The 15,099-nt window shown below is 45.2% G+C and overlaps 1 protein-coding gene across 1 annotated transcript; it reads left to right on the top strand.

Moving 5' to 3' along the window:
- The first annotated feature begins 110 nt into the window (after nt 1-110).
- Nucleotides 111-1,106, top strand: LOC107277319 (uncharacterized). Its single transcript, XM_015763959.3, has one exon. The coding sequence runs from the start codon at nt 278-280 to the stop codon at nt 917-919; it is 642 nt and encodes a 213-aa protein (XP_015619445.1). The 5' UTR covers nt 111-277; the 3' UTR covers nt 920-1,106.
- The last annotated feature ends 13,993 nt before the right edge of the window (nt 1,107-15,099 follow it).

The following is a 15,099-nucleotide window of genomic DNA, read 5'->3' as shown; positions in this document are numbered from 1 at the left end:
AAATGCTCAGATCTCACTCGCAAATCTTACTCAAACCTACATATATCTACTCCGATCATGCTGGCTCCAAGGTTAGTCAACCACCTCCACTCATCACCAACGCTATAAAATGCTGTAACTACCTTCCCTTAATTATTACATAAATGGCAGCCTCTTGGTGACACAGCCAGCTGCTAGCCACTGCGTCACATCGCTTGTGAGTTCGTCGTGGGCTTACTTACTAACTCCGGCGCCCCGTCGTCGGCTCGCCGCCGGCCTGCTGCGAGAGCTTCCGGCGATGTCGAAGAGGCAGGCGATCCTGAAGACGATATGGTCGCCGTTGGCCGCCGTCCTCCGGCCCAAGAATTGTGCTGCGACCTCGAGAAACCTCATTGTCGTCAATGCCGGCGGGGAGATCATCGCCGGCGGCGGCCGTGAGGATGCAACCGTAACGAGAAAATCCCGTTCTAGCCTTGAAGACCTCTTGAAGATCGAAGCGTCCACGAATCCTCCAGAAACCAAGGCCGCCGCCGATCCCCAACCAGCAGACATGGCGACGCCGGCGATTAACTTGTCGAAGGAGAGCGAACTGCAAATAGTGCTGGCCGGCATCCCCAAGAACGGCCACGGCGGCGTGATCGCCGGCCGTCCTCCGCCGTCTCTCGGTGGCGGTGGCGGCGCCGTCGTCGTGCGGGCTCCGACGGTGAGGGTGAAGGTGAACAGGCTCGTCGTGCTCGTTCCATCAGCTCTGCGGGCACGGTCGCGCGCCGCGAAGATGGTGGACGCGGCGGCGCTGCCGGCGAAGCGTGGCTCGTACTGGAGGATCGCCGGTCGCGGCCGCGGCGGCGACAAGAGTGAGCTGTTCTACCAGCGGCCGATCCCGTTGGGGCGGAGATGCAGGGTGCAACACTTGGAGGAGGTTACGTTGTCTGATGATTAAGGTCCATCCCCATGGTGCGTGGTTTGGGTTTGGAAAAGAAAATTAAACACCGAAATATACTATAGTGGATTGCTACTATATATACCATTAGTGCATGCAGAGTCTTTGTAAACTGTAATATATAACGTGGTAATTAACTAATTGTTGTAATTATATGACAATACAAATTATAAGATATAATTGTTGCGATGTACTGATCTCCGTCAAAAATCTAATACTTTGATGTAATTTTTATATGTAGGGGATAATCTAGTGCATTGGCATAATCTATAGGTATCGAAATTTTCACCCGTCTACTCTATCTCTCTCCCTCTCCAGATATTTATTTCTCTCCTCTCGCTCTCCCCTCACTCTCCTTCGATCTCTCTCCCTCCGAGTGGGCGGCGGCTGGCGGCTCAGCAAACTCAGGCAGCGCCGCCGCTGCCATCCCCATCCCACCGCTGACAACGAGGAAGAGGCATGTAGCCGGGAGTGGGCGGCTCCATTCCTAGTGCCGTGGCCGCCAACGACGACAAGGAGGTGGCTAGGGGTCCTCGGCTGGCCGACGGCGGGCGGCCTCAAGTGTGGCGGGCAACAACGGGCACGCTAGCCAGCCGACATTGGGCTTCCTCAGGCATGGCGATCGGTGGTAGGCTTCCTCGGGCACAACAGCCATCGGTGGGCTTCCTCGGCTTGGATCCAGCGGCGGGTGGCAAGCGGCTAGGCCACCATGCCATCGTTCCGGCGGCGAGCGGCTGGGCGACCTCACCGTGGATCCGGCGGAGGTGGCCCATCCCAGCGCGGATCCGGTGCCAGGGGGCTCTCCTTCATGCGGATCCAGTGCCAGCGGCTCGTCCCCGTGCGGATCCGGCGTAGGTGACAACGGAAGGTGGTGGGAGCGGCTTATTCGACGGCGATGGCGCACGGTGGGGCCGGTAGCGGGGGCGCGGAGGACGGCTGGCTCAGGGGGCAGCAGCGGCGCCGCCCCGTGCGGATCCACCGACAACGGTGGCGGGCTATGGTTCGGCCGCCAGCGGGTTTTTCGACTTTTATGTTTTTTTGGTCGAATTTGTTTTCGCATGCGGCTGCTATAGGGGGTCGCATGCGGAAATGGGATTTTTCCATGCAGTTGCCCGGACCATATGCAAAAATCTGATTTTCGCAGACCTTTTGGTGCATGCGGTTGGGATTGGCCGCATGCAAAAATCACTTTTGACCGTATGGAAAAATGAATTATACCCCTTTGTTTTGTGCATTTGATTGCTCTTTTAATTAGGAACGTTTGGCACAGTGCCAGCTTCAGCTCCACCTCTCCAGGAGCTGGAGCTCAGCGAAACAGTTTCAGCTCCACCTAAAATGAAAGTGGAGCTGGGTGGAGCTCTATCACAAAATGATCTAGAGAGGTGGAGTTAGGTTTAGGCAACTCCACAACTATACTACAGACCTTACTCTGAAGTTAAATTTAGGAGTTAGGTCTTTACCAAAAAGACCCTCATTTTGCGGAAGCTTACTGTCTGTCCGATCTGACTAGGAATGATATATGGATGGGTTGTCTTTGTTAGGTTCCTGTGAAACTTATTTGAAAGAAATCTGGTCTGAGCACATTGGATGTGTGTACCGTTTTGGATGTAGGGGCCATGTTTTAACGCATTTTCTAAAAAAAATTAATTCGATTACTGTTGGAGGTATATACCACGAGGGCCCTTCGGCCGGGCCTACCAAAACCAATGACCCAGGCGAAGAAATCAAGCCGAGGGCACGCGACGAAGGTTGAGCAAGTACCGACATGGGCGAAAACAGTGGCATGAAGTTCGCGGGCGTTCGCCGAGTGCGGACCTCGTCGGAGGACCATACGGGCGGAGACGGTGGGGCGAAAGCCTTGGGGCGAAGGCACGGGTTTCGCCAAGTACCGAACCCCATTGGAGAGGGCCCAGTGGGCTGTTGGACCTTCCAAAGGATTCGCCAACAATTAGGCCGTGCCACTCGGCCCATTAGGGGCCCATACATGTAAAGGACAATATGTAGCCCTAATGATATCCCTATTATGAGGGTAACCATGTAAATTCCCCTGTAAAACTTAAATCTTAAGGGGAGCCTATGATAGGGTTATAAATAGCCCTCTAGAGCCATTTAACAGGGGGATATAAAAAAATGTTCACTAAGCAATATAATTGCTCTTACTTACCAACCACTGTTGAAAAAACCATGTCTTTCGATGTGACGTAGTCGTCGATTCGACAACAATTACTATATGTTATTTCTTCCGTCGGAACTCGTACGTATACTTATGTCAAAACTCAAATGCTCTTGAAGATTACGGGCTACCATGCATGCACTCGATGGAAAAGGCTTTTCTTTCTGTTAAAGCGAATGTGCAGTTTATGGTCTACTTAAGGGCTGTTTAGTTGGGGAAAAGAAAACTTTTGGGTGTCACATCGGACGTTTGACCAGATGTCGGAAGGTTTTCGAACACGAATGAGAAAAATAATTTCATAACTCGCCTGGAAACCGCGAGACGAATCTTTTGAGCCTAATTAATCCGTCATTAGCACATGTGGGTTACTGTAGCACTTATGGCTAATCATAGACTAATTAGGCTTAAAAGATTCGTCTCGTGATTTCCTCCCTAACTGTGCAATTAGTTTTTGTTTTTATCTGTATTTAATGCTCCCTGCATGTGTCTAAAGATTCGATGTGATGTTTTTGGCAAAAAAAATTTGTGAACTAAACGGGGCCTTACATGGCTTCATATATATCAGCTGAGCAACCAAACCCAAAATGGCACTAGTGAAAGAAACTATCTTTGCTAGGTAGACTGAAAACCACATTAGCCCCGATTCAAATAGGAACTGGGACTAAAAATATTTATAATCCTGATTCAAATTAGAAAGCACTACTTTTTTATCTTTACTTCCGGTTAGTGACACCAACCGAAACTAAAGATAATTTTTAGTGCCGGTTTAAAGCGTTAGGCCCCCCATTATCTTTAGTCCCGGTTGGTGCTACCAACTGACACTTAGCAAAAATCTCGCTCAATCTGATCTCCTTTCTTGCGCTCTCTCTCTCTCTCTCTCAGCAGTGGCGGCCGGCGGTGGGAGGGGAGGGGAAGCGGTGGTCGGCGTTGGGAGGGGAGGAGATGGCGGCGGGGCGAGCAAGCCGGCGGGCTGCGGCACACAAGCAGGTGGTGGGCGGGCAGCGGTGGAACTAGCTAGGTGGCCGGCAAGCGGCCGGGCTGCGGCGGCGGCCTCCCCTCTGCCAGATCCGAGAGGAGAAGCGGCGGCCTCAACGGAGTACTCCTCCTCCACTCCTCCTCGGCCTTCCCCTCTCTCTCCACTTTTGGCCGAGGCACGGCGGGGTGGCAGCGGCCCACGCGGCGGTGCTGAGATTTGTTTTTTTATGTAAATGTGTGGTCATATTGTAATTTATTAGAGATGTTTTTTTGAATATGTGGATGATTAGTTTTGTGATGTTTTCGCGAATTTGTGTATGATTAATTTTGTTGTGTGAGTTTGGCCTGTGAATGTTTATTTGATCTATTAGTGTTTGGCGCGAAATCAATATGACTAAAAAAACAACGAACGAAAGAAAAGAAAAAAACTCTTCGTTCCGGGACTAAAAATACAGTTATTTTAACTGAGACTAAAGATGGATATCTTTAGTTCCTGATTGGTTGTCCCGGTTACGTTCCCAGGATTAAAAGGAGTTACGAACCGTGGGTAAAGATGGGTTCTCTACTAGCGTGGGCTTAGTTTATGGATTCGATCACATCCGCGCTCAACGCTCGTCTACCGGATCGGCAACTACTTTTTGGAACATATAATGCCACGCCACCTCACATACCGCATGCATATACTCCCCCTGTCATGTAAAAAAATAAACATAATATAGAATATAGCACATGCCACGTACTAATACTATAAATCTGAACACTATTCTTGTATTTTTAAATGGGACGAATTGAGTACTGTGTAGTGCTTGAGCGGCCCGGACATCACCAGCATTCATACCATCGTCGGCACTGGGAGACGGGAGCTTTGCGTAGTAGACATACGGATGTTCGGTGAAAATAGATAGGTACGGTCAAATCATGGCATTCTCGTATCTTAATACGTATTTTTCTTTGAATTCGGAACTAGATAAGGGTAGTGACAGATAACGTATTCTATCCCATACCAGCGTCGTTTCCACCCCTAGACTAACGTGACGTGACGGCGTACGTGGATGGATTTTGCAGTGAGCATGCCAATTAGCCCACAATATAATGTCCGGAAATCGTGTGATTCACAGCAAAGAAGCGTGTATATGCAACGGATAATGGGCTGCAAGCACGTGATGATGTGGGCTGTCGGGCGTGTTGCGGATTGCGGGGTGAAATTCGTTCAACCGATGGATTAGGCTGAATTTTCATTCGGAGACACAGACACCACGGTTTGTGCTGGGTGTTAATTAGCTCAGAGATTTCTTGGCTTTGCTTGGGCAGTCACATATTTCATTACAGCTGATTTGGGTTGGACTCCAGGGCATGAGTTGGTAAATCGTGTGTTGGGATGGTCCGTTACTTTCTGTACTATGTGCACTCGGCCCAACAAATACTACCTAGTGTTTAGTTTTTCGGTTTAATTTGTACTATCTCAAAACTTATTACTCCGCGTCCTAACATATAAAGCATTTTTATTGGGCAGATTCATAATACGATATATCCTATTCAACCAAAATCCCTTATATTTTACTTTCTAAGGCACATGTTACGATGAGGCAGGGCTTACGTGGTTGCCGCTGCCATACCTGGTGGCTAGCTCCTGATGTTGCCGCTGTCAGGATCGTAGTCGATCGAGCCGCCGCAATTGCCCGTTGCGGTGTGTCGGTCGAAGCGCATGTCAACAGGATCTTAGAGCAGGTACAATAGTAGGCTATAAGCCAGCTGCAAACATATTTTAAAGAGATAAATAAGGAGAGAGAAGGGCAGCGGGCTACAGATTTGTAGCCAGCTGTAGCACGGACTCCAAGTGATGAGGACATCAACACCATCGATACATCCACGTCCCCCCATATACAGCATGATGGTTCTATTACCCGCGCTCGTGCACGTCAACTAAATTATCAGGTGAGTTCTTTCTTGAGTTCATATTCCTTGTCTTTATACCTCGGAGACGCGTGCACTCGTGTTTTACTCAGGAACGATGGAGAGGATCCAAAGGGAAGAGGATTCGCGCGGGGTGGATTCGGACTGCAGGGCAGCGCCAACTTCTGACGGCCGCCACGACTTCATGCGAACTCCGATTTGGGCGTGCAAGTACTTCATGGAAAGCTTATCAAGTCTACTTTCAAATGGATCCAGCCACATGTCCATATCTGTTCTGGAGTGGCCGCAATTGTCATTTTACTCCCGACTATTTTCTGTCCATGGTGCTGCGTCACCTCTTTTGTCCCAATAGGCTGTGTATCCATGTTGGGCCCATTAGGGGCGCGTCCTAGGGTTGGAGCACGACCCTATGGTCGTTCTTCCCCTCTTTTTATACCTCTAGTCGCCGCCAAGAATAGGCGGGTTTTGATGATAGAGATAGCTTCTTGCTACCGAATCCAAATGTGAGAGTGATAAAAAAGCCCTTTCTGATGGCAAGAAACCTGAGACAATCAATTTGAAACCCAAATACTTACTTGCTACTAAATCTGATATTAATGAGTTGATTGCATCACCTTCAGTTGCCTATGCTTTGGTATGCAAAGATGCTTTGATTTCACTTCACGATATGCAGCATTCTTTGCCCCCTGCTGTTGCTAACATTTTGCAGGAGTACTCTGATGTGTTTCCCAAGGAAGTGCCACCGGGGCTGCCACCGGTGCGCGGCATTGAGCATCAAATCGACTTGATCCCAGGTGCTTCCCTACCGAACCGTGCGCCATACCGAACCAACCCTGAGGAAACCAAGGAGATTCAGCGTCAAGTTCATGAGTTGCTTGATAAAGGGTATGTACGCGAGTCTCTTAGTCCATGTGCGGTTCCGGTAATTTTGGTACCAAAGAAAGATGGTTCATGGCGTATGTGTGTTGATTGTAGAGCTATTAATAACATTACCATTCGATATCGTCATCCTATTCCTAGGTTAGATGATATACTTGATGAATTGAGTGGCTCTATTGTGTTCTCCAAAGTTGATTTGCGTAGTGGTTACCACCAGATTCGTATGAAGTTGGGTGATGAATGGAAAACAGCATTTAAAACGAAGTTTGGGTTGTATGAGTGGTTAGTGATGCCTTTTGGTTTAACTAATGCACCCAGCACTTTCATGAGGTTGATGAATGAAGTTTTGCGTCCTTTCATTGGAAAATTTGTGGTGGTCTACTTTGATGATATCTTGATTTACAGCAAGTCTATGGGTGAACATTTTAATCATTTACGTGCTGTTTTTAATGCTCTTCGTGATGCACGTTTATTTGGTAACCTTGAGAAGTGCACCTTTTGCACAGATCGAGTTTCTTTTCTTGACTATGTTGTAACTCCGCAGGGGATTGAGGTTGATCAAGCCAAGGTTGAGGCAATTCAGAGTTGGCCGACTCCTAAAACGGTCTCACAAGTGCGGAGCTTTCTAGGACTCGCGGGGTTCTATCGCCGCTTTGTGCAGGATTTCAGCACCATTGCTGCACCATTGAATGCGCTTACAAAGAAGGTAGTGCCTTTCACTTGGGGCACATCACAAGAGAACGCCTTCCACATGTTGAAAGATAAGTTGACCCATGCACCTCTCCTCCAACTTCCCAATTTTAATAAGACTTTTGAACTTGAATGTGATGCTAGTGGGATTGGATTGGGTGGTGTTTTGCTACAAGAAGGAAAACCTGTTGCATATTTTAGTGAAAAGTTGAGTGGGCCTGTTCTGAATTATTCTACTTATGATAAGGAATTGTATGCTCTTGTGCGAACTTTAGAAACATGGCAGCATTATTTGTGGCCCAAGAAATTTGTCATACATTCTGATCATGAGTCTTTGAAGCATATTCGTAGTCAAGGGAAGCTGAACCGTAGACATGCTAAATGGGTTGAATTTATTGAATCTTTTCCTTATGTTATCAAACACAAGAAAGGGAAGGAGAACATCATTGCTAATGCTTTGTCTAGGAGATACACTTTGTTGACACAACTTGACTACAAGATTTTTGGCCTGGAAACAATCAAAGACCAATATGCGCATGATGCTGATTTTAATGATGTGTTGCTGCATTGTAAGGATGGAAGAACATGGAACAAATTCGTCATCAATGATGGGTTTGTTTTCAGAGCTAACAAGCTATGCATTCCAGCTAGCTCCGTTCGCTTGTTGTTGTTGCAGGAAGCGCATGGAGGCGGTTTGATGGGACATTTTGGTGCCAAGAAGACACATGACATCCTTGCTAGTCATTTCTTTTGGCCACAGATGCGAAGAGATGTTGGCAGGTTCGTTGCTCGCTGCGCTACATGTCAAAAGGCTAAGTCACGCTTACATCCACATGGTTTGTATATGCCTCTTTCTGTTCCTACTGTTCCTTGGGAAGATATTTCAATGGATTTTGTGTTAGGATTGCCTAGGACCAAGAGGGGACGTGATAGCATTTTTGTAGTTGTGGATCGATTTTCTAAAATGGCACATTTCATACCATGTCATAAAACTGATGATGCTTCTCATATTGCTGATTTGTTCTTTCGAGAAATTGTTCGCTTGCATGGTGTGCCAAACACAATTGTTTCTGATCGTGACACAAAATTTCTTAGCCATTTTTGGAGAACTTTGTGGGCTAAATTGGGGACTAAACTTTTGTTTTCTACTACTTGTCATCCCCAAACTGATGGACAAACTGAAGTGGTGAATAGAACCTTGTCTACTATGCTTAGGGCTATTTTGAAGAAAAATATCAAGATGTGGGAAGAATGCTTGCCTCATATTGAATTTGCTTATAATCGTTCCTTGCATTCTACTACAAAAATGTGCCCATTTCAGATTGTGTATGGTTTGTTGCCTCGTGCTCCAATTGATTTGATGCCTTTACCATCTTCTGAAAAACTGAATTTTGATGCTAAGCAACGTGCTGAGTTGATGTTAAAACTGCATGAGACAACTAAAGAAAACATAGAGCGCATGAATGCTAAGTATAAGTTTGCTGGTGACAAAGGTAGAAGGGAATTGAATTTTGAACCTGGAGATTTGGTTTGGTTGCATTTGCGAAAAGAACGATTTCCTGATTTGAGAAAGTCTAAATTGATGCCTAGAGCTGATGGACCATTTAAAGTGTTAGCAAAGATTAATGAGAATGCATATAAGATTGATTTGCCTGCAGATTTCGGGGTTAGTCCCACATTTAACGTTGCAGATTTGAAGCCGTATTTGGGAGAAGAAGATGAGCTTGAGTCGAGGACGACTCAAATGCAAGAAGGGGAGGATGATGAGGACATCAACACCATCGATACATCCACGTCCCCCCATATACAGCATGATGGTCCTATTACCCGCGCTCGTGCACGTCAACTAAATTATCAGGTGAGTTCTTTCTTGAGTTCATATTTCTCGTCTTTATACCTCGGAGACGCGTGCACTCGTGTTTTACTCAGGAACGATGGAGAGGATCCAAAGGGAAGAGGATTCGCGCGGGGTGGATTCGGACTGCAGGGCAGCGCCAACTTCTGACGGCCGCCACGACTTCATGCGAACTCCGATTTGGGCGTGCAAGTACTTCATGGAAAGCTTATCAAGTCTACTTTCAAATGGATCCAGCCACATGTCCATATCTGTTCTGGAGCGGCCGCAATTGTCATTTTACTCCCGACTATTTTCTGTCCATGGTGCTGCGTCACCTCTTTTGGCCCAATGGGCTGTGTATCCATGTTGGGCCCATTAGGGGCGCGTCCTAGGGTTGGAGCACGACCCTATGGTCGTTCTTCCCCTCTTTTTATACCTCTAGTCGCCGCCAAGAACAGGCGGGTTTTGATGATAGAGATAGCTTCTTGCTACCGGCTCGCAGCGCGCGTGTTGGCTAAACCGCCCGTCTGCCTGTAATCGGAACCCCACCATATTGTGTTTGATAGTGAAAGTTTCATCTTTATCTAGCAATCTCAGTGCTTGTCCTACTTGTTCTTGCTTGTTCTTCGATTGCTTGCAGGACGAGTGCCCTCGTGGCCGGGTTGACGCGCACCACAAGTTCGCGGCGACCATTGGAGACGGTGTATCGGTTGCTAAGGCGCAGCGTCTTTGGACAGTTGTAGTCGGGCCGTGAACGTCGACTTCATCTAATCGAGTTATCCCTTACCTCTCATCGAAAGATCGGGCCACAAACCCTAGCGGGTTCGCATCACCAAGACACAGTGTGTGTATGACAAGTGGGACCAGGTATTAATAGTGTAGTATGTAACTATTGTATGAATGAGCTGTTAGATTGGCTATAGATGAATTGCAGCTAGTAGTTGGCTATACTATTGAACTTGCTCTTAGGGAGTCACCGAGTCAGAGAAAAGCTGAGCAGAGTGAATGAACCGACGGTCACGCGCGCATCACGAGGCCTCGATCGTCGCCTCAATCACACCGCACGCCACCCTCCTTGCTAATCGCATCACTCGCGGAGCCATCAATGCGCCAATTGGGCTGGCTGCACACACCTGTGCGACAGAGTAGAAGGGGTGCGTGTCGAGTGGTCTAGTGGGTCCTTACCCGGCCTGGTCCCTAGGCCTTTTCGAAATTTAGATCTATCCATTTGTTTTTTGTCACAATACCAACACGACCCGGATCCACCTAAAGCCTTATAATCAACCGTCTTGACTTTCAAGAACCCCGTGATTAAGACTTGACTAGCATCACGAAATTTTGAACATATAATCTTTTTTGAATAAAAAGAAGAAATCCATTATGCAAGGTGAGTCAAACTTTATTATGTTATATTGAAGCTAAAACATCGGTTTCTAGTATCTCTATAAACATCTTAATATAAGCACTGAAAAATTTGTTATATATTTGCTAGATTGATGTTAAATCAAATAACCGCTGCTCGGTTTCACCGGTTTTGAAATAATCATAAAATTAGTATTTCAATTGAGTCCAACTAGGAATAGAATGTTGAACTAAATAAAAGCAGTACCAGACAAAGAAAAAGAAAACAGGCGTAACTTAAAAGCACAAGTGTTATTACCTTTACCACATTGTGCTAAAAATTCAGCAATATGTTTCCACATTATCCTACCGTGTTCACCATTATAATTTGCACAATTCAAGGACCTTTAAACCACAGGAATATGGGATGTTTCCAAAATAATCAGGATACAACTTTTGCTCAATTCTGAAAGTTTCTCTAGTGATGTCATATGCGCTCTTCAAAATTGTCAAACCTTGGTTGTGGAATTTGTGAAGTAAGAGGTTGTGATAGTTTGTGCAACATGATTATGCTGGCCCTAACGTACATATTGTGGATACACAGCATAAGAATAATTAGGATCATTATAAACATTATTCATCGAAGGTATATGTGGAATACTAGTAGTAATAGGGGCAATATAGGAATTAGGAGCTTGATAATGGTAGAAAATATAACAATTAGTGACCATCTCAATTTATTGCACAGATTGGTATGGGAAGAACTGGTTAGACCGGCCTGCCAAACAGCCAGTTCATAAAGGAATTCCCAGTTAGTCCGCTAGGCTTGTATTTGGCTTGCCCTCGGCTTACTGAGTCGTGTGTTTCCTCGTTAGTTTTATCCAATTTACTAAAATTGTGGTGCACAAGGAATTGACTATTGCTAGGCATGGAACTATGTGTCAGTAAATTGTCAATGAGAGAGTCAAATTTGGAACTTATAACGGTTTCTACCCTTCTATCTCAATGGGAACTTATGGTGGCTTCAAGTTTATTATTGAAAGTATATATAGTTCATGATCTCATCTACGGAATTCGCTACAAATTGTTGAATACATGGGGATAAATCGTCACTGGATTTTTCCTCATTGGAGACGACAATTCGGGGTAGAAGGACGTTCTTTCTGGAGACACTATGGCGGGGCTTCATGCAGCTTTGATAGACTGCCTCCTACGGCTCCTTCTTGGTTATGAGAAATATGTTAAATACTCTGTTTAAAGTTCATTTTATGGCCATACAATAATACACAAATGTAGTTTGACTGCAGAATTAGGGAAGGGTTCAACAGACGGAGATTCGAAAATTTGGCACAAAAAATAAAGAGAACAGAAAATAAGTGCCAGCCATAGCTGGATCAACACCAACCTTCCGCCACTGCCGTCTTCCTTGTGCCACTGCCATCAACATCACCACCAGGGCATTAATCGTCGAAAGCACCGAGTCAACTCCTTTGCCATGCTTGATCTGATGGCCCAAGAACGCGATCTTTTTTTAATAATGGATATGATTAATTACATCTCCGGCCTCTGCCCACATGCATATGGTCAACAAGTCAAGAAAGGATAAATAAAATACTCAAGGTTATGAGACAAATCCATGTCTCCCTCCTGATTATATCCAACTAAAATACCAAAAAGATAAGACATAGAATCTATAATTATATTCTATAGAAACTACGCCATCCAAAGTGAAACAATAGACCCCTGGCTACCGACTCCAATAATATAGCGCTACTTAACCTAAGAGTGTAGCTCCACTGGTGCATAGTATCCTGCTCCTCCTATTAAAGCATTCATAAATGGAGCCAACCGGAAGACATGAAGATGACATCTGTTGATGGTCCTTACGTACCATAGAGATGACCATTAATTTCGGCATAAAACCAATTGAAAAAAAAACATTAAACCGAGTGGTAGGATTTATTCTAATCATTTCCGTAAGTATTGGTGAAATATTTCTATGCAGGGATTTTGTATGAAAACCATCCGCCATGCGAAAAAACACAATCCCGGCCATATAAGATGCAAGTACATTGGAGGGCCCAGAAGTTAGTGCAAAATTGACATATTCGGAGCCTATCCACTGTGCACCATCATTAGGGTCTATTGAACAATGAGCTAGCTAAAGGAGAGGGGGGACGATGGTATCAGGGGGTCGGCAGAACAAACCTTGCGGCCATTCATCTCCACCTTCCACTTGGAGTTTTCCACTGACTCCAGGAGTCTATCTGGACCTTGCATGGGTGAAGACGGTAGATCCAAGGGTCAGCCAAATTGACCTTGGCTCCACTCGCCATTTGTCGCCATGTGGACGACCCTAATCTACTCTCAATGATGGTTATGGGTCGTAACCACCCTATTGATTGTCATTTAGAGCCTAAAAAAGGAGCTTCTCACTTCACTCTCAACACCACCAACAACAACACAAATGGAGTAAAACTCATTTTCACATTTTGGTTGCTCTCTTTTGGGTATTTAGTTTTCTTATTTTAGAAAGATATATTCCCGTCATTGCAGAATCGTTGCTAAGTTTTCAAACTGAGACTCTGGGTAAATAATGAAGTTCCTGGCCGAGGCTAGAATACTAATTGATAACATATGATGAGGGATGTTAGGTCCCGATCTTCCGAAAGGTTCTGATAAACAACGATTTGGGCGGAGTCGCGACACAAATCGATCCGGCTTCTTGAACACGTACGTCTCCTCTAGTTATCAACTGTGCCGAAACCCGGTTGACCTCGCCGAGAAGGCTAATCCCTACGTGCGAATCGAAGAACATAAGCAAGTACAAGATAGATTGCAACCAAATTGCATATGAATGATTAAGCACACGAATTTGGGGTTCCACAAACCGATCTAGCGGCGAAACTGTTCTTGACAGAATAATCTAAGCAAAACCCGACTCTAAACGATGATGGCTACTGAATAAATGTGATTATGGACGTCCTAGGGTTGCCCTAGGGCGCACACATCCTTGGCCTAAGCCCACAACACAATTACAATGCCCAAAACCCAAATCAGATTCGGACTGGATGAGGTACGTGGCTTGTTTTGCAGATTCTCGGCAGCTCGGTTGGAATTTTGACGTGGGACCAAAACCATCTGAAAGTAGACTCCATAAGCTTTCCAACAAGTACTATGGGCCCCGAAATTCCTTCTATATCAACGGCTAGGTCCGTTTGAAGTTGATGCTGTCAAGAGGCCCGAATCCGAATCCAAAACGTGTACAACTTGATCTCTTGTCTTCTATGGGCCAAAAGTGACGTGGTGACGTAGAAGTATACTTGGAGAAGGTCTTGGTTTGGTTCCCAATCAACTTCTTTAATCATCCATGCATTCCTTACGCTCGGTCTCTTTTCTTTCGCCCAAGCAAGTACCTCTGCGAACGAAAACACACGAAACTCAATGTGTAGCAACATTTGTTCAAATATATAACAAGTAAATCTAATATAGAACATATGCACCTTTGGTTGATTCATACATTAGGTAGTCATGGTTATATCCGAGCTAGTTGTGTACTCATCATCCTCCCCTTCTTGATTGAAAACCGTCCTTGGTTTCACCTTGTCATGGAGCGTACTGTACTTATCTTTGTCTATCACAACATCCTGCGCGGAACATTTCATGATGGCCATATGATTGGATCCTAAAATCTCTATAGTCGAAAAACCACAACACTCCCCTTCTTGCAAACCAACCTGTAACTAATTTAAACAACTAGAGGAACTAGATAGAGAATTAGTTATATGCATGCGGTCCTTTAGACAATACATTTCATCATGAAAAGGAGGTATAGTCAAATTCGAACAAATGTATACTCGATGCACATTATATTCTCCTTTACTATCATAATTGCCAATAATATGAAAAATCACATCAGAAGGGCATGGCAATTCAATCCTTACAAATAATTTCTTCTCTAAACAGTTGAGTGGACAAAGATCATCAAATTGAATATAACCCCAAGTATTTAAAGAAGATAGCAATTTAAGCTCTTCATTCTCGCTAGCAATGTGAATAACATGTTTAAACTCAACACATAGTGGCTCTACTATAGAACTAACATGTTCATTCACTAGTTGTGGCATGGATATAAGTGAAGCATCGCACAACTCTTCTTTATCACAAGAAACATCAAACAAATTGTTTTGTGACAAAAGTATTTCAGCAATTGTTTCCACTATGGGTTGCTCTAATGTAGCATAAGTAGTGGACATAGTTGGCACATCATAACTATGCATACCTTGAGTAGTTGTAGCACCATTATCATTACCTTTTTTCTCATCTTCAGAAATTATCAGCGCTTGGTCAATTGAACATTCTTCAAGCATG

The sequence above is a fragment of the Oryza sativa genome, chromosome 12 (genome assembly GCF_034140825.1).
Source record: "Oryza sativa Japonica Group chromosome 12, ASM3414082v1".
NCBI lineage: Eukaryota > Viridiplantae > Streptophyta > Magnoliopsida > Poales > Poaceae > Oryza > Oryza sativa.
This window is presented reverse-complemented; position numbering and strand designations above follow the sequence as displayed.